This window comes from Zonotrichia albicollis, chromosome 26 (genome assembly GCF_047830755.1).
Source record: "Zonotrichia albicollis isolate bZonAlb1 chromosome 26, bZonAlb1.hap1, whole genome shotgun sequence".
Classification (NCBI taxonomy): Eukaryota; Metazoa; Chordata; class Aves; order Passeriformes; family Passerellidae; genus Zonotrichia; species Zonotrichia albicollis.
The window spans coordinates 8208495-8234418 of NC_133844.1; the positions used below are offsets into that span (position 1 = coordinate 8208495).

Consider the following 25924-nt stretch of genomic DNA (forward strand, 5'->3'; position numbering starts at 1 on the left):
TTGGAGGAACCTCCTGAGCTTCTCCACCCAAAGCCCATCTCCACCTGGAGGAACCCCTGGAGGAGCCCCCGGGTGTCCTCTCCAGGGCTCACCAGGATGAGCAGCCGCACCAGCTGGGTGTAGGTGCGCTCGCCGCCCTTGCGGGTGATGATGTCCCACTTCTCGGGCGTGCACACGATGATCTGCGTGGCGCTGATCTCCTCCTTGCACAGCTGGTGGTCCCCGGTCAGCTCGGCCACCGTGATCCCGTAGGTGGCCAAACGCTGCGAGAGACCCACGTGGAGACCTTGCCATGGACAACGAGCCCAAAACCCCACCCAGACTTCTCCTGCTGCGGCCTGAGGGTGCTCCCCGAGATCCAAAATCCCACCCGGATGTCCTCTCCTGCCACGGAGGTGTGCAAAGCCCCCCGGTCCCACCTTCTCCAGGCTCAGCTCCTTCCCCAGATCCCTCTGGAGTTCTCCATCTCTGCATGTTCTCCAACCCCGTAACCCATCCCAGATCCCTCAGGAGTTCTCCATCTCTGCATGTTCTCCAACCCCGTAACCCATCCCAGATCCCTCAGGAATTCTCCATCTCTAGATGGTTCTCCAACCCCATAACCCATCCCAGGTCCTTCAGGAATTCTCCATCTCTGGATGTTCTCCAACCCCATAACCCACCCCAGATCCCTCAGCAATTTTCCATCTCTAGATGTTCTCCAACCCCATAACCCATCCCTGGACATTCTCCAAGTTATATCCCATCCTAGATTCTTCAGGACTTCTCCATCCCTGAAGTTCTCCCACCCCAAAACCCATCCCAGATCCCACAGGAATTCTCCATCCCTGGACCTTCTCCCACCCCATATCCCATCCCAGATCCCTCAGGACTTCTCCATCCCTGAAGTTCTCCAATTTATATCCCATCCCATATCCCACAGGACTTCTCCATCTCTGAAGTTCTCCAACCCCATAACCCATCCCAGGTCCCTCAGGAGTTCTCCATCTCTAGATGTTCTCCAACCCCATAACCCATCCCTGGACATTCTCCAACTTATATCCCATCCTAGATTCTCCAGGACTTCTCCATCCCTGAAGTTCTCCAACCCCACAACCCATCCCAGATCCCTCAGGAGTTCTCCATCTCTGGATGTTCTCCAACCCCATAACCCATCTCAGGTCCTTCAGGAATTCTCCACCCCTGGACCTTCTCCAACCCCAAACCCATCCCAGATCCCTCAGGAGTTCATCTCTGGATGTTCTCCAACCCCATAACCCATCCCTGGACATTCTCCAATTTATATCCCATCCTAGATTCCCCAGGACTTCTCCATCTCTGAAGTTCTCCAACCCCATAACCCATCCCAGGTCCTTCAGGAATTCTCCATCCCTGAAGTTCTCCCACCCCATAACTCATCCCAGATCCCTCAGGAATTCTCCATCCCTGGACCTTCTCCAACCCCATAACCCATCTCAGGTCCTTCAGGAATTCTCCATCCCTGAAGTTCTCCAACCCCATAACCCATCCCTGGACATTCTCCAACTTATATCCCATCCTAGATTCTTCAGGAATTCTCCATCTCTGAAGTTCTCCAACCCCATAACCCATCCCAGATCCCTCAGGAATTCTCCATCTCTGGATGTTCTCCCACCCCATAACCCATCCCTGGTCCCTCAGGAATTCTCCATCTCTGGATGTTCTCCAACCCCAAACCCATCCCTGGACATTCTCCAACTTATATCCCATCCTAGATTCCCCAGGACTTCTCCATCCCTGAAGTTCTCCAACCCCACAACCCATCCCAGATCCCTCAGGAATTCTCCATCCCTGGACCTTCTCCCACCCCATATCCCATCCCAGATCCCTCAGGAGTTCTCCATCTCTGGATGTTCTCCAACCCCGTAACCCATCCCAGGTCCTTCAAGAATTCTCCATCCCTGAAGTTCTCCAACCCCATAACCCATCCTTGGACATTCTCCAACTTATATCCCATCCTAGATTCTTCAGGAGTTCTCCATCTCTGAAGTTCTCCAACCCCACAACCCATCCCAGATCCCTCAGGAGTTCTCCAGAACCTTCTCCTTCTTCTCCAACCCCTTCCCCACCTCTGTTCCCAAGCCCTCCATGATCCCAAAACTCCTCTTAGATCTGACCCCACTCATCTCCAACCCCAAACCTCCCCTTGGACCTCATCCCAAACCTTGTGGAGCTCCAGCCCCGCTGGTCGCTCACCTTGCTGAAGCTGCCGACCATCTCCTGCACCAGGGACCTCATGGGGGCGATGTAGATGATCTTGAACTCGTCCACGTTGATGGTGCCGTCCATGTTGATGTGCTTGCCGATCTCCCTCAGCATGCACATCAGCGCCACGTTGGTCTTCCCCGCGCCCTGGGACCAAACATGCCACCCCAAAAACCCCTCAGTGTCCTGGAGCTGCCCTGGACAGGGCCAAGGTTCTCCACGCCAGAGCCCAGATCCACCTGGAGGAACCCTGAGGTTCTCCAGATCCATCCTGAGGAACACCTCGAGGAACTCCCTGAGCTTCTCTAACCAAACTCCAGACCCATCATGAGGAACCCCCTGAGCTTCTCTAACCCCAAACCCCAGATCCACCTTGAGGAACCCTTTGAGGTTCTCTAACCCCAAAACCGAGATCCACCTTGAGGAACACCATGAGGAACCCTGAAGTTCTCCACCCCAAACCCCAGATCCACCTTGAGGAACACCTTGAGGAACCTCTTGAGGAACTCCTTGAGGAACCCTGAGCTTCTCCAGTTCCAAACTCCAGATCCACCTTGAGGAACACCCTGAGGAGCACCTTGAGGAACTCCTTGAGGAACTTCCTGAGCTTCTCCACTCTCAAACCCCAGATCCACCTTGAGGAACTCCTTGAGGAACCCCTTGAGGAACTTCCTGAGCTTCTCTAACCCCAAACTCCAGATCCACCTTGAGGAGCAGCTTGAGGAGCACCTTGAGGAACTCCTTGAGGAACACCTTGAGGAACCCTGAGCTTCTCCAGCCCCAAACCCAAGGTTCACCTTGAGGAACTCCTTGAGGAACTCCCTGAGCTTCTCCAGCTCCAAATCCCAGATCCACCTTGAGGAGCACCTTGAGGTTCTCCACCCCAAACCCAGATCCACCTTGAGGAACACCATGAGAAACCGTGAGCTTCTCTAACCCCAAACTCCAGATCCACCTTGAGGAACACAATGAGGAGCACCTTGAGGAACTCCTTGAGGAACCCTGAAGTTCTCCAGCTCCAAGTCCCAGATCCACCTTGAGGAGAACCTTGAGGAACCCCTTGAGGAACCCTGAGGTTCTCCACTCTCAAACCCCAGATCCACCTTGAGGAACTCCCTGAGCTTCTCTAACCTCAAACCCCAGATCCACCTTGAGGAGCACCTTGAGGTTCTCCAGCCCCAAACTCCAGATCCAACTTGGGAAACACCTCGAGGAACTCCTTGAGGAACCCCTTGAGGAATCCTGAGGTTCTCCAGCTCCAAACTCCAGATCCACCTTGAGGAACCACCTGAGGTTCTCCACTCTCAAACCCCCAGGATTGTCCCCAAACCCCAGGATTGTCCCCAAACCCCCAGGATTGTCCCCGCTCTCACGGTGGGGGCGCAGAGCAGCAGGTTCACCTTGAGGAACCCCCTGAAGTTCTCCACCCCAAACCCCAGGATTGTCCCCAAGCCCCGCTCTCACGGTGGGGGCGCAGAGCAGCAGGTTCACCTTGAGGAACCCCTTGAGGAACCCTGAGGTTCTCCATCCCAAACCCCCAGAATTGTCCCCAGCCCTCACGGTGGGGGCGCAGAGCAGCAGGTTCACCTTGAGGAACCCCCTGAGCTTCTCTAACCCTAAACCCCAGATCCACCTTGAGGAACACCTTGAAGAACCCCCTGAGGTTCTCCACCCCAACCCCCAGCATTGTCCCCAGCACTGTCCCCGCTCTCACGGTGGGGGCGCAGAGCAGCAGGTTCTCCTTGAGGAACCCCCTGAGGAACCCTGAGGTTCTCCACCCCAACCCCAGCACCGTCCCCGCCCTCACGGTGGGGGCGCAGAGCAGCAGGTTCTCGTCGGACTCCAGCGCCGCCCGGCACAGTTTGCTCTGGATCCTGTTCAGGGTTTTGAAGCCCTCAAACCCGGCCTGGGCGTACTTGGGCAGCTTCTCCACAGGAACCAATTGCTGGGGAAAAAGAAAATGGGAAAAAAAATAAAATTTTGGCGTTTTTTCCAGTTAAAAAATAAAAATTTTGATTTATTTTTGGGGTGAGAATGAGGGAAAATTCGATTTTTATCCTCTCAGATTCCATGGAAAAGCCAAATCCTCAAATCCCAAATTGATCCTGGTGTTAAGGAAAATATTTGGGATTAATCCTGATGTGGACACAAAAAAAAAAAAAAAAAAAAAAAAAAGAAAAAAATGAAAATAAATCAAATCTTCATTTTTTTTGCGCACAAACCTCGTCGGCCGCGAAGGGTTTGGGTTTTCATAATAAAAAATGAAAATAAATCAAATTTTTTTCTTTTTTTTTGGAAACAAACGTCATCCTCTCCAAAGCGTTTTCATAATAAAAAATGAAAATAAATCAAATTTTTTGGGTTTTTTTTTGTGCACAAACCTCGTCGGCCCCGAAGGGTTTTCATGGGAAAAAATGAAAATAAATCAAATTTTTCCCATTTTTTTGGAGGGACAAACTTGGTTAGATATGAAGGGCTTGAGTTTTCGTGCGAAAAATGAAAATAAATCAATTTTTTTCCATTTTTTTTGTGCACAAACCTCATCAGTTCCAAAGGGTTTTCATGGGAAAAAATGAAAATAAATCAATTTTTTCACTTTTTTTTGCACACAAACCTCATCAGCCCCAAAGGGTTTGAGTTTCCATAATAAGAAATGAAAATAAATTAAATTTTTGGGTTTTTTGTGCACAAACCTCATCAGCCCCAAAGGGTTTGAGTTTCCATGGGGAAAAAAATGCAAATAAATCAATTTTTGGGGTCTTTTTGGGTACAAACCTCATCCTCTCCAAAGCGTTTTCATAATAAAAAATGAAAATAAATTAATTTTTTTCCATTTTTTTTGTGCACAAACCTCGTCGGCCGCGAAGGGTTTGGGTTTTAATGGGAAAAAAATGAAAATAAATCAAATTTTTTCAATTTTTTGTGCACAAACCTCATCAGCCCCGAAGGGTTTGGGTTTTCATGAAAAGAAAATAAAATAAATCAAATTTTGGGGGTATTTTGGGGGTTTTTTGGGGAACAAACCTCGTCAGCTCCAACGGATTTTCATAGGAAAAAATGCAAATAAATCAATTTTTTGGGTCTTTTTTGGGAATAAAACTCATCAGCTCCAAAGTGCTTGGGTTTTCATAATAAAAAATGAAAATAAATCAATTTTTTTCAATTTTTTTTGTGTACAAATGTCATCAGCCACGAAGGGTTTGGGTTTTAATGGGAAAAAATGAAAATAAATCCAATTTTTGGGGGGTTTTTTGGGTACAAACATCAGCTCCAAAGTGCTTGGGTTTTCATGGGAAAAAAATGAAAATAAATCAAATTTTTTCCATTTATTTTTCCCATTTTTTTGGAGGAACAAACTTGGTCAGATATGAAGGGTTTGGGTTTTCATGGAAAAAATGAAAATAAATCACATTTTCCAATTCTGTTTTGGGGAACAAACCTCATCAGCTCCAAAGGGTTTCCATAATAAAAAATGAAAATAAATCAATTTTTTTCAATTTTTTTGTGCACAAACCTCGTCGGCCGCGAAGGGTCTGAGTTTCCATGGGGAAAAAAATGCAAATAAATCAATTTTTTCCATTTTTTTGTGCACAAACCTCATCAGCCCCAAAGGGTTTTCATGGGAAAAAATGAAAATAAATCGTTTTTTTTGGGGAACAATTTGGTCAGCTCCAAAGAGCTTGGGTTTTCGTAATAAAAAATGAAAATAAATCAAAATTTTCCCATTTTTTTGAGGGACAAACTTGGTCAGATATGAAGGATTTTCATGTGAAAAATGAAAATAAATTAAATTTTTTGGGTTTTTTTTGTACACAAACCTCGTCAGCCCCAAAGGGTTTGGGTTTTAATGGGAAACAATGCAAATAAATCAAATTTTTTTCTTTTTTTTTTTTTTTTTTTTTAAAAACAAACCTTATCAGCCCTGAAGGGTTTGGGTTTTCATAATAAAAAATGAAAATAAATCGGTTTTTTTTGTGCACAAACCTCGTCAGCTCCAAAGGGTTTTCATAGGAAAAAATGAAAATAAATCAATTTTTTTCAATTTTTTTCAATTTTTTTTGTGCACAAACCTTATCAGCCCTGAAGGGTTTGGGTTTTCGTAATAAAAAATGAAAATAAATTAATTTTTTTCCATTGTTTTTGCGCACAAACCTCGTTGGCCCCGAAGAGTTTGGGTTTTCATGAAAAAAAAATAAAATAAATCAAATTTTGGGGGTATTTTGGGGGTTTTTTGGGGGTTTTTTGGGGACAAACCTCGTCAGCCCCAAAGTGCTTGGGTTTTCATAATAAAAAATGAAAATAAATTAAATTTTTTCACTTTTTTTTGCACACAAACCTCATCAGCCGCGAAGGGTTTGGGTTTGAGGGCGGGCACATGAACCTCCTCGTAGCCCTTGCGCTGGCGCCGGAAGGAGCCGTCCGGGAGCTGGCAGCGCTTGTTGGCCATGAAGTGACTGCCCTGGGCAAACACCAGGTCCTCCAGATCCAGCACCTGCCGCGGAGCCAGCGCCTGCACAGCGGGGAAAAGAGAGTTAAAAATGGGGAAAAAGAGATTTAAAAAATGGGGAAAGTGGGGGGAAAAAAGATTTAAAAAATGGGGAAAGTGGGGGGAAAAATGGGGAAAGAAATGGGGGGTAAATTGGGAAAGAAATGGGGGGTAAATTGGGAAAGAAATGGGGGGAAAATAGGAAAGAAATGGGGGGAAATTGGGGGAAAATGGGGGGGAATTGGGGGGAAAATTGGGGGAAAATAATGGGGAAGGAAATGGGGAAAGAAATGGGAAAAAATGGAAAAAATGAGGGAAAGAAATGGGGAAACAATGGGGGAAAAATGAGGGGGAAAATGAGGGGGAAAATGAGGGGGAAAATGAGGGGGAAAATGAGGGGGAAAATGAGGGGGAAAATGAGGGGGAAAATGAGGGGGAAAATGAGGGGGAAAATGAGGGGGAAAATGAGGGGGAAAATGAGGGGGAAAATGAGGGGGAAAATGAGGGGAAAATGAGGGGAAAATGAGGGGAAAATGAGGGGAAAATGAGGGGAAAATGAGGGGAAAAATGGGGAAAGAAATGGGGGGAAAATGGGAAAGAAATGGGAAAGAAATGGGGAAAAATGAGGGAAAGAAATGGGGAAACAATGGGGGGAAATATGAGGGGAAATGGGAAAAGAAATGGGGAAAGAAATGGGGAAGGAAATGGGGAAAATAAATGGAAAAAGAAATGGGGAAAATAAATGGAAAAAGAAATGGGAAAAATGAGGGGAAAAAAGATTAAAAAAATGGGGAAAATGGGGGGAAAAAGAGATTTTAAAATGGGGGAAATGGGGGGAAAAGAGATTTAAAAATGGGGAAAGTGGGGGAAAAAAAAGATTTAAAAAATGGGGAAAATGGGGGAAAATGGAGGGGAAATTGGGGGGAAAATGGGGGAAAATGGGAAGGAAATGGGAAAAATGAGGGAAAAGAAATGGGGAAAGTGATGGGAAAAGAAATGGGGAAGGAAATGGGGAAGGAAATGGGGAAGGAAATGGGGAAGGAAATGGGGAAAGAAATGGGGAAAGAAATGGGGAAAGAAATGGGGAAAGAAATGGGGAAAGAAATGGGGAAAGAAATGGGGAAAGAAATGGGGAAAGAAATGGGGAAAGAAATGGGGAAAGAAATGGGGAAAGAAATGGGGAAAGAAATGGGGAAAGAAATGGGGAAAGAAATGGGGAAAGAAATGGGGAAAGAAATGGGGAAAGAAATGGGAAAAGAAATGGGAAAAGAAATGGGAAAAGAAATGGGAAAAGAAATGGGAAAGAAATGGGGAAAGAAATGGGGAAAGAAATGGGGAAAGAAATGGGGAAAGAAATGGGGAAAGAAATGGGGAAAGAAATGGGGAAAGAAATGGGGAAAATGAGGGAAAAATGAGGGGGAAAATGAAGGGAAAAATGAGGGGAAAATGAGAGAAAAAATGAGGGGAAAATGAGGGGGGAAATGAGGGGAACTGAGGGAAAAATGAGGGGAAAAATGAGGGGAAAAGGGAAAGAAATGGGGAAACAATGAGGGAAATATGGGGGGAAAATGGGGGGAAAAGTAAAAATCGGAATTGTTTCTCCTCATATTTGAAGGAAAAGCTGCAGATTCCAAGCGGGACTCCATCTTCCCAGTGGGATGAAATATTTTTTGGGATAGCTGAGGGTGTTGTAGGAGCAAATCCCAGGATTTTACCTCTCCTCCCTGCTCCAGGTCCATGGATTCCAGGTCGGTGTCCATGCGGGACTGGCGCACGCGTTCCCGCCGGGAGCGTTCCTCCTGAGGGGAAAAATCAGAATTCAAGTCAGGTAACAGGCTCAGACCCCTCCAAAGTGCTCCTGTTCCCTCAAGTTTTTAAAAATAAACCAGAAATAACCATTTTGATAAACAAGGAATAACCATTTTTGTTGAGAAAAGTGAATTTCCCCTCACAAAATGGCTGCCGCCAGGAGGGTTCCTCCTGAGGGGAAAATCAGGATTCACCTCAGGTAACAGGCTCAGACTCCTCTAAAGTGCATCTGTTCCCTCAAATCTTCTGGGAATCCATCCAAAAACAAGGAATAACTATTTTTATAAACCAGGAATAGCCACTTTGATAAACTGGGAATAATAATTTTTGGCGGGAAAACCAAATTTCCACTCACAAAATGGCTCCCACCAGGAGCGTTCCTCCTGAGGGGAAAAATCAGAATTCACTTCAGGTAACAGGCTCAGACCCCTCCAAAGTGCTCCTGTTCCCTCAAGTTTTTAAAAATAAACCAAAAATAACCATTTTGATAAACCAGGAATAACCATTTTTGTTGAGAAAAGTGAATTTCCCCTCACAAAATGGCTGCCGCCAGGAGGGTTCCTCCTGAGGGAAAAATCACAATCCAACTCAGGTAAGAGGCTCAGACTCCTCTAAAGTGCATCTGTTCCCTCAAATCCTCTGGGAATCCATCCAAAAACAAGGAATAACTATTTTTATAAACCAGGAATAACCATTTTGATAAATTGAGAATAATCATTTTTGGCGGGAAAACCAAATTTCCCCTCACAAAATGGCTCCCGCCAGGAGCAATCCTCCTAAAAATAATAGGGATTGGCACTCACCCTCCTCTAAGATGCTCCTATTCCCTCAATTCCCACAATTTCTTTGGGAAAAACCACTCAAAAATTATGAATAACCATTTTAATTAAGCAGGAATAATCATTTTAGGCAGGAAAACCAAATTTCCCCTCACAAAAATGGCTTCTTCCTGAGGGGAAAAAATCATGATTGAAACTCATTCTCCTCCAAGGTGCTCCTATTCCCTCAATTCCCACAATTTCTTTGGGAAAAGCCATCTAAAAAATCAGGAATAACCATTTTTATAAACCAGGAATAATGATTTTTGGCGGGAAAATCAAATTTCCCCTCACAAAAATGCCTCCCACACCTGAGGGGAAAAATTGGGATTCAGCCTCTTAAAGTGCTCCCGTTCCCTCAATTTCTTTGGAAAACTCATCCAAAAACCAGGAATAACAATTTTTATAAACCAAGAAAAACCATTTGGGATATTTTGTGGGATTTGGGGCATTTCAAAGTGAATTTTTGTGGAATTTTGATGGAAAAGCCAATCCTGAGAAAATAGGAATGGACATGGAAGCATCACTTCCCCACAGATTTTTGGGGGATTCCAACCCCAAACCCAAATCCCACAACAAATCAGGAATTATTTGGGATTTTTTGTGGGATTTGGGGCATTTCAAGGTGAATTTTTGTGGGATTTTGATAGAAAAACAAACCTTGAGAAAGTAGGAATGGACACGGAAACATCACTTCTCCACAGATTTTTGGGGGATTCCAACCCCAAGCCCAAATCCCACAAATCCTAAAAATCCCATCAAATTCCTGACCCGGATCAGATCCTCTTTTTCTGTTTCATGGAGTTGGTAGAGGAATTTGGAGAGCTCGGGGTCGGCCTCCATCTTGCCCATGATTCGTTCCTTCTCCGCCTCGCTCTGCGCGCTGGCCAGCAGGGTACAGTACAGAACTAGGAAAAAAATCAACATTTTTGGGGTTTTTAGGGGGATTTTAGCTGAATTATGTGGGGATTTTAATGGGGATTTTAGCTGAATTTTTTGGGATTTTAGTTGAATTTTTTTGGGATTTTTATGGGGATTTTATCTGAATTTTTTGGGATTTTATCTGAATTTTCTGGGATTTTTATGGGGATTTTATCTGAATTTTTGGGGATTTTTATGGGGATTTTATCTGAATTTTTGGGGATTTTTATGGGGATTTTATTTGAATTTTTTGGGATTTTTATGGGGATTTTATTTGAATTTTTTGGGATTTTTATGGGGATTTTATTTGAATTTTTTGGGATTTTTATGGGGATTTTATCTGAATTTTTGGGGATTTTTATGGGGATTTTATTTGAATTTTTTGGGATTTTTATGGGGATTTTATTTGAATTTTTTGGGATTTTTATGGGGATTTTATTTGAATTTTTTGGGATTTTTATGGGGATTTTATCTGAATTTTTTGGGATTTTATCTGAATTTTTTGGGATTTTTATGGGGATTTTATCTGAATTTTTTGGGATTTTTATCTGAATTTTTTGGGATTTTTATGGGGATTTTATCTGAATTTTTTGGGATTTTATCTGAATTTTCTGGGATTTTTATGGCGATTTTATCTGAATTTTTGGGGATTTTTATGGGGATTTTATCTGAATTTTTTGGGATTTTAGGTGAATTTTTGGGGATTTTTATGGGGATTTTAGCTGAATTTTGGGGGATTTTTATGGGGATTTTAGCTGAATTTTTTGGGACTTTTATGGGGATTTCAGGTGAATTTTTTAGGATTTTTATGGGGATTTTATCTGAACTTTTTGGGGATTTTTATGGGGATTTTAGGTGAATTTTTTAGGACTTTTATGGGGATTTCAGGTGAATTTTTTAGGATTTTTATGGGGATTTTATCTGAACTTTTTGGGGATTTTTATGGGGATTTTAGGTGAATTTTTTAGGATTTTTATGGGGATTTTATCTGAATTTTTTGGGGATTTTTATGGGGATTTTATCTGATTTTTTGGGGATTTTTATGGGGATTTTACCTGAATTTTTGGGGATTTTATCTGAATTTTTTGGGGATTTTTATGGGGATTTTATCAGAATTTTTTGGGATTTTATCTGAATTTTTTGGGGAATTTTAAAACAACCCAAACTCACTCATCATCCTGTGCTGCCGGAGGACCTTGATGAAGTCGAAGGTGTTGAAGCCCAGCAGCAGCACCAGCTGGTTCTCACATTCCCGGTCATCGCTGGCGGTCTGGGGGGAAAAAAAATGGAATTCTCACACCCAGAAAATCCAAATCCCTTCATTCCCATGGGATGGAGGTCAGGAAAAAATCCTAACAGCTAAAAAATGATCCTAAAAGCTAAAAAATTACCCTAAAAGCTAAAAAACAAGCAAAAAAATTCCCATTTTTCCTAAAAATATGGAAAAGACCCCATGGATGATTTCTATGGGAAAACCACCCCAAAATCCCATAAAAACCCAAGGAATGAATTTTGGCCCAAAATCCCAATTTTTTAGAAGGAAAATTCTCCCAAATCCCAAAGATTTCAAAGACCTCAAAAATTCTCATTTTTCCAGCAATCAGGAACAAACTCATGGACAGCGATTTCCAAGGAAAAACCACCCCAAAACCCCATAAAAAACCAAGGAATGAATTCTGAACCAAATTCCCAATTTTTAGAGGGAGAATTCTCCCAAATCCCAAAGATTTGGTGACCACAGACCTTGAAGAACTCAAAAATTCTCATTTTTCCATTTCCATTTCCATCCATCAGGAAGGAACAAACTCATGGACACCAATTTCCATGGGAAAACCACCCCAAAATCCCAAGGAATGAATTTTGACCCAAAATTCCCAATTTTTTAAGGGAAAATTCTCCCAAATCCCAAAGATTTCGAAGACCTCGAAGACCTCAAAAATTCCCATTTTTCCAGAAATCAAGAAGGAATTAAATTAAGGACACCAATTTCTATGGGAAAACCACCCCAAAACCCCAAGGAATGAATTTTGACCCAAAATCCCAAATTTTTAAGGGAAAATTCTCCCAAATCCCCAAGATTTGATGACCACAGACCTTGAAGATCTCAAAAATTCCCATTTTTCCATTTCCATCCATCAGGAAGGAACAAACTCATGGACACCGATTTCTATGGGAAAACCACCCCAAAATCCCAAGGAATGAATTTTGACCCAAAATCCCAATTTTTTAAGGGAAAATTCTCCCAAATCCCAAAGATTTCGAAGACCTTGAAGATCTCAAAAATTCCCATTTTTCCATTTCCATTTCCATCCATCAGGAAGAAACAAATTCATGGACACCAAACCACCCCAAAATCCCAAGGAATTAATTTTAACCCAAAATCCCAATTTTTTAAGGGAAAATTCTCCCAAATCCGAGGATTTTGGTGCCCACAGACCTTGAGGATCTCCAGGACCTCGTCCGCCTTTTTCTGGGACACGATGGCGTCGTCGTAGAAGCGGCTGAGCTGGCGCTGCAGCCAGAAGGCGTCGATGTCCCGCGGGTGCAGCTCCTTCTTCTTGGAGCTCATCAGCTCCCCCGAGGCCACCAGCTGCAAAATCCCAAAAATTCACATTATTCCTGGGATTTCGGGCCATGAAATCCCATAAAAACCCCCAAAAAATCCCATAAAAATAAAGAAAAAACCCAAAAAATTCCCATAAAAAAAACCCCAAAAAATCCATTAAAAACCCCAAAAATTCCATAAAAAAACCCCAAAAAATCCATTAAAAACCCCAAAAATTCCATTAAAAACCCCAAAAATTCCCATAAAACCCCCCCAAAAAACCCCAAAAATTCCCATAAAACCCTCCAAAAAATTCCATTAAAAACCCAAAAAAACCCCAAAAATTCCCATAAAACTCCATTAAAAAACCCAAAAAAACCCCAAAAATTCCCATAAAAACCCAAAGAAAAACCCCAAAAATTCCATTAAAAACCGCAAAAAAAACCCGCAAAAATTCCCATAAAATTCCATAAAAAACCCAAAAAACCCCAAAAAATTCCAAATAAAATCCCAAAAAAAACCCCAAAAATTCCAATAAAACCCCCAAGAAATCCCAAAAAAAAACGCAAAAAATCCCCATAAAAATCCCATAAAAATAAAGAAAAAACCCAAAAATTCCCATAAAAATACCAAGAATTCCCATAATAAAAATTCCTGTAAAACCCCAAAAAAATCCCAAAAATTCACATTATTCCTGGGATTTCGGGAAGTTTAGGGCCATGAAATCCCAAAAAAATCCCATAAAAATCCCATAAAATCCCATAAAAAAATCATTATTTTCAAGTTTTCAATGTCCTGCGGGTGGCAGGTTCTTCTTGGAGCTCATCAGCTCCCCCGAGGCCACCAGCTGCAAAATCCCAAAAATTCACATTATTCCTGGGGTTTCGGGAAGTTTCGGGCCATGAAATCCCAAAAAATCCCATCAAAATAAAGAAAAACCCCCAAAAAATCCCATAAAAATCCCCGAAAAATTCCATTAAAAACCCCAAAAAAACCCCAAAAAACCCCCAAAAATTCCCATAAAACTCCATAAAAAAACAAAAAAACTCCAAAAAATTCCATAAAAAACCCCAAAAATTCCCATAAAAACCCCCAATATTTCCCATAAACCCCCCCAAAAAACCCCAAAAATTCCCATAACACCCTCAAAAAATTCCATAAAAAACCCAAAAAAACCCGCAAAATTCCCATAAAAAAAACGCAAAAAAACCCCAAAAAATTCCATTAAAATCCCAAAAAAACCCCAAAAATTCCATTAAAAACCCCCAAACAAACCCCAAAAATTCCCATAAAACCCCAAAAAAATCCCATAAAAATAAAGAAAAAAACCAAAAATTCCCCATAAAAATACCAAGAATTCCCATAATAAAAATTCCTGTAAAATCCCAAAAAAATCCCAAAAATTCACATTATTCCTGGGATTTCGGGAAGTTTAGGGCCATGAAATCCCAAAAAAATCCCATAAAAATCCCATTAAAATATCATTATTTTCAAGTTGTCAATGTCCTGCAGGTGGTAGGTTCTTCTTCTTGGAGCTCATCAGCTCCCCCGAGGCCACCAGCTGCAAAATGCCCCAAAATTCACATTATTCCTGGGGTTTGGGGCCATGAAATCCCATAAAAACCCCCCAAAAAATCCATAAAAAAAAACCAAAAAAAAACCCAAAAAAATCCATTAAAACCCCCAAAAATTCCATAAAAAAACCCCAAAAAACCCCCAAAATTCCCATAAAGCCCCCCAAAAAACCCCCAAAAATTCCCATAAAACCCCCCAAAAATGCCATAAAAAACCCAAAAAAATCCAAAAAAAACCCCAAAAAACCCCCCAAAAATTCCCATAAAACCCCCCAAAAATTCCATAAAAAACACAAAAACTTCCAAAAAAAACCCCATAAAACCCCCAAAAAATTCCATAAAAAACCCAAAAAAACCCCCAAAAAATTCCCATAAAATTCCATAAAAAACAAAAAAAACCCCAAAATTCCTATTAAAAACCGCAAAAAAACCCCAAAAAAATTCCAAAAAAACCCCCAAAAATTCCCATAAAACCCCCAAAAAATCCATAAAAACCCCCAAAAAAAACCCCCAAAAATTCCCATAAAACCCCCCCAAAAATGCCATAAAAAACCCAAAAAAATTCCATAAAAAAACCCCAAAAAACCCCAAAAATTCACATAAAACCCCCAAAAAATTCCATAAAACCCCCCCAAAAAAACCCCAAAAAATTCCTATAAAAACCCCAAAAAATTCCATAAAAAACCCATAAAACCCCCCAAAAAAACCCCAAAAATTCCCATAAAGCCCTCAAAAAATTCCCATAAAACCCCCAAAAATTCCATAAAAAACTGCAAAAAAACCCCGCAAAAATTTCCATAAAATTCCATAAAAAACCCAAAAACCCCCCAAAAAATTCCAAAAAAACCTCAAAAAAACCCAAAAAAAATCCAAAAAAACCCCCAAAAATTCCCATAAAACCCTCCAAAAATTCCCATAAAAAACCCAAAAATTCCAATAAAAACCCAAAAAACCCCAAAAATACTCATAAAAAAAACCCCAAAAATTCCATTAAAAACTCAAAAAAAAACCCCAAAAAATCCCAAAAAAACCCCCAAAAATTCCCATAAAATCCCCCAAAAATTCCATAAATAACCCATAAAAAACCCCCCAAAAATTCCATTAAAAACCCAAAAAAACACCAAAAAAATTCCATAAAAACACCCAAAAATTCCAAAAAAACCCCCCAAAAAATTCCCATAAAACCCCCAAAAAATTCCATTAAAAAAGCCAAAAAAACCCCAAAAATTCCAATAAAACCCCCCCAAAAAACCCCAAAAATTCCAATAAAACCCTTCAAAAATTTCATTAAAAACCACAAAAAAAACCCAAAAATACCCATTAAAAAATCCCCAAAAAATTCCATAAAAAAACCAAAAAAACCCCAAAAAAACTCAAAAAAACCCCCAAAAATTCCCATAAAACCCCCAAAAAATGCCATAAAAAACCCAAAAAATTTAAAAAAAAAAACAAAAAAACCCCAAAAATTCCCCATAAAACCCCCAAAAAATCCCATAAAATCCCAAAACAAACCCTAACCCCAAACCCCCATTTCCCCAGCCCCACTCACGTTGGCCGACAGCGTGCAGCGCACCACGGCCTCGTCCCCCTCCAGGTCATCGTCCGACGCCTCGTCCCGAACCTCCCCGTAAATGTCCTCGTCCCCCTCCTGCGGGGACACCGCTCAGTTCACCCCTTTTCCTCAAAATCCCTTTAGTCCTCAAAAAATCCCAGTTTTCCCACACAAAATCCCTTTTTTCCCCTCAAAAATCCCATTTTTTCCCACACAAAATCCCATTTTCCCCTCAAAAATCCCATTTTTCCCACACAAAATCCCTTTTTTCCCCTACAAAATCCCTTTTTCCCCCTCAGAAATCCCATTTTTCCCACACAAAATCCCTTTTCTCCCACACAAAATCCCTTTTTTCCCCTCAAAAATCCCATTTTTCCCACACAAAATCCCTTTTCCCCCTCAAAAATCCCTTTTTACCCCTTCTTTTCCCACACAAAATCCCATTTTTCCCACACAAAATCCCTTTTTTCCCACACAAAATCCCTTTTTTCCCACACAAAATCCCTTTTTTCCCACACAAAATCCCTTTTTTCCCCTCAGAAATCCCATTTTTCCCACACAAAATCCCCTTTTTCCCCTCAAAAATCCCATTTTTCCCACACAAAATCCCTTTTTTCCCCTTCTTTTCCCACACAAAATCCCTTTTTTCCCATGGGATTGAAGGCAATGGGATTTAGGGCAATGGGATTTAGGGCAATGGGATTTGATTTAAGGGCAATGGGATTGAAGGCAATGGGATTGAGGGCAATGGGATTTAGGACAATGGGATTGAAGGCAATGGGATTTGATTGAAGGCAATGGGATTTAAGGACAATGGGATTGAAGGCAATGGGATTGGATTTAGGACAATGGGATTTAGGGCAATGGGATTTAGGGCAATGGGATTTAGGGCAATGGGATTTAGGGCAATGGGATTTAGGACAATGGGATTTAGGGCAATGGGATTTAGGGCAATGGGATTTAAGGGCAATGGGATTTAGGGCAATGGGATTGAAGGCAATGGGATTTGATGGAAGGACAATGGGATTTAAGAACAATGGAATTTAGGACAATGGGATTGAGGGCCAGGGGTCCCACGGGCGCCGTCCCCACCTCCTCGTCGGACTCGAACTGCACGTTCACCCCGTAGGTCTCGTCAATGTTGTCATCTGTGGGAACAGGGAATGCTGGGAATGCTGGGAATGGCTGGAATTCCATGTGGGATCCACCCAAAATCCCACATGGAATTCACCGGGAATTCCCTCAGAATCCACTCGGAATTCTGCACGGGATCCACCCAAAATTCACCCAGAATCCCAAAAAAATCCCAAAAAAAATTCAAAAAAATCCCCCAAAAATCCCAAAAAATCCTCCAAAATATTAAAAAAAATCCCCAAACAATCCCAAAAAATCCCCAAAAAAATTTCAAAGAAATCCCAAAAAATCCCAAAAAATCCCCCAAAAAATTTCAAAAAAGTCCTAAACAAATCTCAAAAAAATCCTAAAAAAATCCCAAAAAATCCCCCAAAAATTAAAAAAAATCCCTAAAAATCCAAAAAAATCCCTAAAAAATCCTAAAAAAATCCCAAAAAAATCCCCAAAAACATCCTAAAAAATCCCAAAAAATCCCCAAAAAATCCCCAAAAAAATTTCAAAAAAAAATCCTAAAAAAATCACAAAAAATCCAAAAAAAATCCCAAAAAAATAAAAAAAAATCCCAAAAAATCCCCCAAAAAATTAAAAAAATCCCAAAGCAATCAAAAAAATCCCCAAAAATCCCCCAAAAAATTCAAAAAAATCCAAAAAAATTCCCCCCAAAAAATTAAAAAAAATCCCAAACAAATTCAAAAAAAACCCAAAAAATCCCCAAAAAAATCCCAAAAAATCCCCCAAAAATTCAAAAAAAATCACAAAAAAAATCAAAAAAATCCCCCAAAAAATCCCCCAAAAATTTAAAAAAATCCCAAAAAATCCCAAAAAAATCCCTAAAAAAATCCTAAAAAATCCCAAAAAATCCCCCCAAAAAAGTCAAAAAAATCACAAAAAAAATCCTAAAAAAATCCCCAAAAAGAGGCCAAAAATAAAAAAAAAAAAATCCCAAAAAATCCCGAAAAAAATCCTAAAAATCCCAAAAACTTAAAAAAATATCCCAAAAAAATTCAAAAAAATTCAAAAAAAATGCCTAAAAAATCCTAAAAAAATTTTTTAAAAATCCCAAAAAAATTCCCAAAAAATCCCCCCAAAAATTTTAAAAATCCCAAAAAAATCCTAAAAAAATCCCCAAAAATCCCAAAAAAAAAATCCTAAAAATATCCTAAAAAAATCCCCAAAAAATAAAAAAAAATTTAAAAAAAATCCTAAAAAATCTCAAAAAAACCCCCAAAAAATCCCGCAGTTCCCGCTTTTCCGTACCCATGTTCTGGATGTCCTTGTCGCCGCCGTAGTCGCTGATCTTCTTGCCCAGGTTGACCAGCACGTGGTAGCGCGTGTCGTCTGCGGGGCCCAGCAGCAGCTCCACCTCGCGCCGCCGCTCCTTGTCCCGCAGCTTCTCGTTCTTCAGCACGGCCAGCACCTCGTCTGCGGCCCCGCACAGGATGTCCCGCGGCTGGGGGGGACACGGGACAGGGAACGGTCAGCGGGACCACCGGGACACCGGGACATGGCCCAGGTCATGGTGGAACCAGGTGAGCTTTGGTGCTCCTCAAATTCAAATCATTCCATGGTTCCATGGGCAGGTTTGGGTGGGACTTTAGGAAATTACATTGGGTGAGGAGCTGGGACCCCTGGAAGTGTCCAAGCCCAGGTTGATTCAGCAGAAAAAATCTCAACCCATGGTAGAACATCTACAACCCCTTCCAACCCCACCATGGTTCCATGTGGAGATGTGGGTGGGACTTTGGGAAGAAATATTGGGTGAGGAGCTGGGATGCAATTCCCAGTGGAACTGGGATCCTTAGAAGTGTCCAAGGCCAAGCTGGAGCCACCTGAGACACTGGGACATGGCCCAGATCATGGTGGGACCAGGGTGGTGTCCCTCAAACCCAACCCAGCCATGGTTCCATGGGGAGATGTGGGTGGGACTTTGGGAAGGTGGTGGGATGGACTCTCCAGAGCAGCTGGGATCCCTGGAAGTGTCCAAGGCCATTCTGGAGCCACCTGGGACACAGGGACATGGCCCAGCTCGTGGTGGGACCAGGTTGGTGTTCCTCAAACCCAAACCAGCCATGGTTCCATGGGCAGGTTTGAGATTTTGGGGGGAATTATTGAGTGAGGACCTGGGATGGAATTCCCAGTGGAACTGGGATCCTTAGAAGTGTCCAAGACCATTCTGGAGCCACCTGGATCTACTGAAAGTGTGGGACTCAAGGTGGGACCAGATGAGCTTTGGTGTCCCTCAAACCCAAACCATCCATGGTTCCATGGGGAGATTTGGGTGGGATTTTGGGAATGAATATTGGGTGAGAAACTGGGATCCTGAGAAGTGTCCAAGGCCATTCTGGAGCCACCTGGATCTATAGAAAGTGTGGGACTCATGGTGGGACCAGGCTGGTGTTCCTCAAACCCAAACCATCCATGGTTCCATGGGGAGATGTGGGTGGGATTTTGGGAAATTACATTGGGTGAGAAACTGAGATCCTTAGAAGTGTCCAAGACCAAGTTGGAGCCACCTGGGACACTGGGAGATGTCTCAACTCATGGTGGGACCAAATGAGCTCTGGTGTCCCTCAAACCCAACCCAGCCATGGTTCCATGGGGAGATGTGGGTGGGATTTTGGGTGAGGAGCTGGGATGGATTCCCAGTGGAACTGGGATCCTTAGAAGTGTCCAAGACCAAGCTGGAGCCACCTGGGACACTGGGAGATGGCCCAGATCCTGGTGGGACCAGATGAGCTTTGGTGTCCCTCAAACCCAAACCAGCCATGGTTCCATGGGCAGGTTTAGGTGGGATTTTAAGAAGAAATATTGGGTGAGGAGCTGGGATGGATTCCCAGTGGAGCTGGGATCCTTAGAAGTGTCCAAGACCAAGCTGGAGCCACCTGGGACACTGGGACACGGCCCAGATCCTGGTGGGACCAGGGTGGTGTCCCTCAAAGCCAACCCAGCCATGGTTCCATGGGGAGATGTGGGTGGGATTTGGGTGAGGAGCTGGGATGGATTCCCAGTGGAACTGGGATCCTTAGAACCTGACCCAGTGAAAAATGTCCCAGCTCGTGGTGGGACCAGGTTGGTGCTCCTCAAACCCAACCCAGCCATGGTTCCATGTGGAGATGTGGGTGGGATTTTGGGAACGAATATTGGGTGAGGAGCTGAGATCCTTAAAAGTGTCCAAGGCCATTCTGGAGCCACCTGGATCTATAGAAAGTGTGGGACTCATGGTGGGACCAGGCTGGTGTTCCTCAAACCCAACCCAGCCATGGTTCCATGGGGAGATTTGGGTGGGATTTTAGGAAATAATATTGGGTGAGGAGCTGGGATGGAATTCCCAGTGGAACTGGGATCCTTAGAAGTGTCCAAGACCAAGTTGGAGCCACCTGGGACACCGGGACACGGCCCAGATCCTGGTGGGACCAGGGTGGTGTCCCTCAAACCCAACCCAGCCATGGTTCCATGGGGAGCTTTGAGATTTTGGGAAATTACATTGGGTGAGGAGCTGAGATCCTTAGAAGTGTCCAAGACCAAGTTGGAGCCACCTGGGACACTGGGAGATGACCCAGCTCGTGGTGGGACCAGGTTGATGTTCCTCAAACCCAAACCAGCCATGGTTCCATGGGCAGGTTTAGGTGAGATTTTGGGATTGAGTTCTTCCTTTTGGGAGTGATGAGGGGCTGGGATCCTTAGAAGTGCCCAAGACCAATTTGGAGCCACCTGGGACACTGGGAGATGTCCCAACTCGTGGTGGGACCAGGTTGGTGCTCCTCAAACCCAAACCAGCCATGGTTCCATGGGGAGATATGGGTGGGACTTTGGGATTGAGTTCTTCCTTTTGGGAGTGATGAGGGGATCCCTGGAAGTGTCCAAGGCCAAGTTGGAGCAACCTGACCCAGTGGAAAATGTGGTGGGACCAGGTTGGTGTCCCTCAAACCCAAACCAGCCACGGTTCCATGGGCAGATGTGGGTGGGACTTTGGGTGAGGAGCTGGGATGGAATCCCCAGAGCAGCTGGAATCCCTGGGAGTGTCCAACACCAAGCTGGAGCAACCTGACCCAGTGAAAAAATGTCCCAGCTCGTGGTGGGACCAGGTTGGTGCTCCTCAAACCCAACCCAGCCATGGTTCCATGGGGAGACGTGGGTGGGACTTTGGGAAGGTGGTGGGATGGACTCTCCAGATCAGCTGGAATCCCTGCAAGTTCTACCATGGGTTGAGATGTTTTCTGCTGGATCAGCCAAACCCAGGTTGATCCAGCAGAAAACATCTCAACCCATGGTAGAACTTCCACAACTCCTACAAACCCTTCCAACCTAAACCATCCTATGGTTCCATGTGGAGATTTGGGTGGGATTTTGGGAAGGTGGTGGGATGGACTCTCCAGAGCAGCTGGGATCCATAGAAGTGTCCAAGTCCAGGCTGATCCACCAGAAAACATCTCAACCCATGGTAGAACATCTACAACTCCTTCCAACCCAACCTATTCCATGGTTCCATGTGGAGATTTGGGTGGGATTTTGGGAAATTACATTGGGTGAGAAAGTGGGATCCTCAGAAGTGTCCAAGGCTAGGTTGGAGCAACCTGACCCAGTGAAAAATGTCCCAGCTCGTGGTGGGACCAGGGTGGTGTTCCTCAAACCCAACCCATTCCATGATTCCATGGGGAGATTTGGGTGGGATTTTGGGAAATTACATTGGGTGAGGAGCTGAGATCCTTAGAAGTGTCCAAGGCCAAGCTGGAGCCACCTGGGACACGGGGACATGGCCCAGCTTGTGGTGGGACCAGGGTGGTGTTCCTCAAACCCAACCCAGCCATGGTTCCATGGGGAGATGTGGGTGGGACTTTGGGAAGGTGGTGGGATGGACTCTCCAGATCAGCTGGAATCCAAATCCCCAAAAAATTCCAAAAAATCCCAAAAAAAATCACAAAAAATCCCCCAAAAAATTAAAAAAAAATCACAAAAATCCCAAAAAAATTAAAAAAAAAAATCCCAAAAATTCCCCCCAAAAAATCCCCAAAAAAATCACAAAAAATCCCCAAAAAATCACAAAAAATCCCAAAAAATCCCCCCAAAAATTTAAAAAAAATCACAAAAAACCCCCAAAAAATCCCAAAAAAATTTCAAAAAAAATCCAAAAAAATCCAAAAAAATCCCCCAAAAAATAAAAAAAAATCCCAAAAATTTAAAAAAAAATTAAAAAAAAAATCACAAAAAATCACAAAAAATCCCAAAAATCACAAAAAATCCCCAAAAAATATCCCAAAAAAATCCCAAAAAATATCACAAAAAATCAAAAAAAATTAAAAATAAAAATCCCATAAAATCCCCAAAAAATTCAAAAAAACATCCCAAAAAACCCCCAAAAAATCCCCAAAAAATCCCCAAAAAATTCCAAAAAAAATCCCAAAAAATCCCCACCTGGTCGCCCAGGGCCGCCTGGATGAAGCTCAGCAGAACCTCGTAGGTCTCTCGGGTCTCCTTGGTCTTGGGTTTGTAGATGATGCCCACCATCTCGTCGATGCCCTCCGACAGCAGCGTGTAGCCCTTCATCTTGTTGATGTCGTGCCTGTCCTCGTCCCTCTTCCTCCTCCTGCAGAAATCGGGGAAATCGGGAATTAGGGATGCTCAGGGAGAAATTCCTGATTTTTCTGAAGTGGTTTTTGCCAAAAAACGCGATAAAAATTGGATTTATTTTGGTTTTTTGGGATGGTTTTGGTGGGTTCTAATTGGGGTTGGTTTGGGGGTTTGGGTTTCCCAACCCTAAAAATTTCCTCATGATCAAATCCTGCTTTTTCCAGATTGATTTACTCCAAAAAATTGGAAAAAAAATGGATTTATTTTGGTTTTGGTGGTTTCCAATTGGGGTTGGTTTGGGGTTTTGGGTTTTCCAACCCTAAAAATTTCCTCAGGGCCAAATCTTGTTTTTTCCAAAAAAATTTATTTTAAAAAAATTGAGAAAAAAATGGATTTATTTTGGTTTTTTGTGATGGTTTTGGTGGCTTCTAATTGGGGTTGGTTTGGGGTTTTGGGTTTTCCAACCCTAAAAGTTCCTCCATGATCAAATCCTGCTTTTTCCAGATTGATTTACTCCAAAAAATTGAAAAAAATTGGATTTATTTTGGTTTTTGGGGATGGTTTTGGTGGCTTCTAATTGGGATTTGTTTGCGATTTTGGGTTTTCCAACTCTAAAAATTCCTTTAGGGCCAAATCCTATTTTTTCCAAAATATTTATTAAAAAAATTGAGAAAAAAATGGATTTATTTTTATTTTTTGTGATAATTTTCATGGCTCCCAGTTGGGGTTGGTTTGGGGTTTTGGGTTTCCCAACCCCAAAAGTTCCTTCATGGTCAAATCCTGCTTTTTCCAAAAAAATTTATTTAAAAAAATTGAGAAAAAAAAAATTTATTTTTATTTTTTGTGATGGTTTTGGTGGGTTCTAATTGGGGTTGGTTTGGGGGTTTGGATTTTCCAACTCTAAAAATTCCCTGCTTTTTCCAGATTAATTTACTCCAAAAAATTGGAAAAAAAATGGATTTATTTTTTATTTTTTGTGATGGTTTTGGTGGCTTCTAATTGGGGTTGGTTTGGGGTTTTGGGTTTTCCAACCCCAAAAGTTCCTTCATGATCAAATCCTGCTTTTTCCAAAAAAATATATTACAAAAAAATTGGAAAAAAAATGGATTTATTTTTATTTTTTGTGATGGTTTTGGTGGCTTCCAATTGGGGTTGGTTTGGGGTTTTGGGTTTTCCACCCCCAAAAATCCCAAAAAAATCCCCAAAAAATCCCCAAAAAATCCCCAAAAAATCCCCAAAAAATCCCCAAAAAATCCCCAAAAATGTTGAGTTGGAAAAGGGGAAGCTCCAAAAAAAAAGAGATTTTTTGGGGATATTTAGCACCAAGAAAAACAGATTTTTTTTAATATTTACTACCCAAAATCCCAAATATTCTGAGATACTTAGCACCAAAAAAAATCAATTTTTTTGGAAATTGGGCTCCAAGAAAACCAGCTTTCTTGGGATATTTACCACCAAAAAAAAATCAATTTTTTTGGAAATTGGGCTCCAAGAAAACCAGCTTTCTTGGGATATTTAGCACCAAGAAAAACAGATTTTTTTGGGATATTTAGCACCAGGAAGAGAAGATTTTTTGGGGATATTTAGCACCAATAAAAACATTTTTTTTTTTAAATTAGGCACCAAATTAAGAGACATTTGGGGAAACTGGGCTCCAAGAAAACCAGCTTTTTTGAGATACTTAGCGCCAAAAATAAATCAATTTTTTTGGAAATTGGGCTCCAAGAAAACCAGCTTTTATGGGATATTTAGCACTAAGAAAAACAGATTTTTTTTAATATTTACTACCCAAAAACCCCAAATATTCTGAGATACTTAGCACAAAAAAAATCCAAATTTTTTGGAAATGGGGCTCCAAGAAAACCAGCTTTTTTGGGACATTTAGCACCACGAAAAGCAGATTTTTTTGAATATTTACTACCAAAAATCCCAAATATTCTGAGACACTTAGCACCAAAAAAAAATCAATTTTTTTGAGAAATCATCCACCAACAAAAACCAACTTTTCCCAACCCAAACCAGAACCTCTCCCACCATTTCTCCCACGATCCCAGGATGAAAATTCCCTGAGAATTCCCAATTTTTGGGGCTCACTTGGCTCTCCTCTCCTCCTGCATTTGGGGTTTGGTTCTCTGGGCCTTGTCCCCCATGCGCGTCCCCTCCAGCTTCCCCACCAGCGACAGAACCTCCCCGGTGGGCTCGTCCCGGCGCGTGCGGTCAATCAGGGAACGGTCGGCCTGGAGCACCAGGTTGGAGTTCTGGGGGAAAAACGGGAAAAATGGGATTAAAATGGGGAAAAATGGGGTTAAAATAGGGAAAAAATTGCATTAAAATGGGATAAAATGGGGTTTAAATGGGATTGCAATGGGGTAAAATGGTGGTAAAATGGGGTTAAATGGGATTCTACAATGGATCAGGGAGCAGTCGGCCTGGAGCACCAGGTTGGAGTTCTGGGGGAAAAATGGGATTAAAATGAGATAAATTGGGATTTAAATGGGATTAATATAGGGTAAAATGGGTTAAAATGGGATAAAATGGGGTTTAAATGGGGTTAAATGGGGTTAAATGAAAATGGGACTCCCCACTCGATCAGGGAGCAGTCAGCCTGGAGCACCAGGTTGGAGTTCTGGGGGAAAAATGGGATTAAAATGGGGAAAAATGGGGTTTAAATGGGGAACAATGGGGAACAATGGGGTTAAAATGGGGTAAAATGGGGTAAAATGAGGTTAAAATGGGATTGAAATGGGATTAATATGAGATAAAGTGGGATTTATATGGGGTAAAATGGGATTGAAATGGGATTGAAATGGGATTGAATTGGGATTCCCCACTCGATCAGCGAGCGGTCGGCCTGGAGCACCAGGTTGGAGTTCTGGGGGAAAAACGGGAAAAATGGCATTAAAATGGGAAAAAATGGGGATAAATTGGGGTTAAAATGGGGTAAAATGGGGTTAAAATGGGGGGAAATGGGATTGAATTGGGATTAATATGGGGTAAAATGGGATTCCCCACTCGATCAGGGAGCGGTCGGCCTGGAGCACCAGGTTGGAGTTCTGGGGGAAAAATGGGATTAAAATGGGGTTTAAATGGGGTAAAATTGGGTTAATATGGGGTAAAATGGGATTTAAATGGGATTAATATGAGGTAAAAGGAGGTAAAATGGGATTGAAATGGGGTGAAATGGGACTGAATTGGGATTCCCCATTTGATCAGGGAACGGTCAGCCTGGAGCACCAGGTTGGAGTTCTGGGGAAAAACAGGAAAAATGGGATTAAAATGAGGGTATAATGGGGA

General features: G+C 42.4%; 1 protein-coding gene across 2 annotated transcripts in view; it reads right to left on the bottom strand.

The window, feature by feature from the left end:
• Positions 1-25924, bottom strand: part of SNRNP200 (small nuclear ribonucleoprotein U5 subunit 200) — a 71650-nt gene that overhangs the window by 44419 nt on the left and 1307 nt on the right. For both annotated transcript variants that reach the window (XM_074559310.1, XM_074559311.1), the window contains exons 2-14: positions 24725-24888; positions 22475-22646; positions 18320-18512; positions 17021-17076; positions 15926-16024; positions 12695-12847; positions 11428-11527; positions 10108-10244; positions 8425-8508; positions 6560-6733; positions 4031-4168; positions 2215-2370; positions 93-263 (exon numbers count right to left, since the gene is read on the bottom strand). In XM_074559310.1, coding sequence (XP_074415411.1) covers positions 93-263; positions 2215-2370; positions 4031-4168; positions 6560-6733; positions 8425-8508; positions 10108-10244; positions 11428-11527; positions 12695-12847; positions 15926-16024; positions 17021-17076; positions 18320-18512; positions 22475-22646; positions 24725-24888 — 1797 coding nt within the window. The remainder of the gene's footprint in view (positions 1-92; positions 264-2214; positions 2371-4030; positions 4169-6559; positions 6734-8424; positions 8509-10107; positions 10245-11427; positions 11528-12694; positions 12848-15925; positions 16025-17020; positions 17077-18319; positions 18513-22474; positions 22647-24724; positions 24889-25924) is intronic.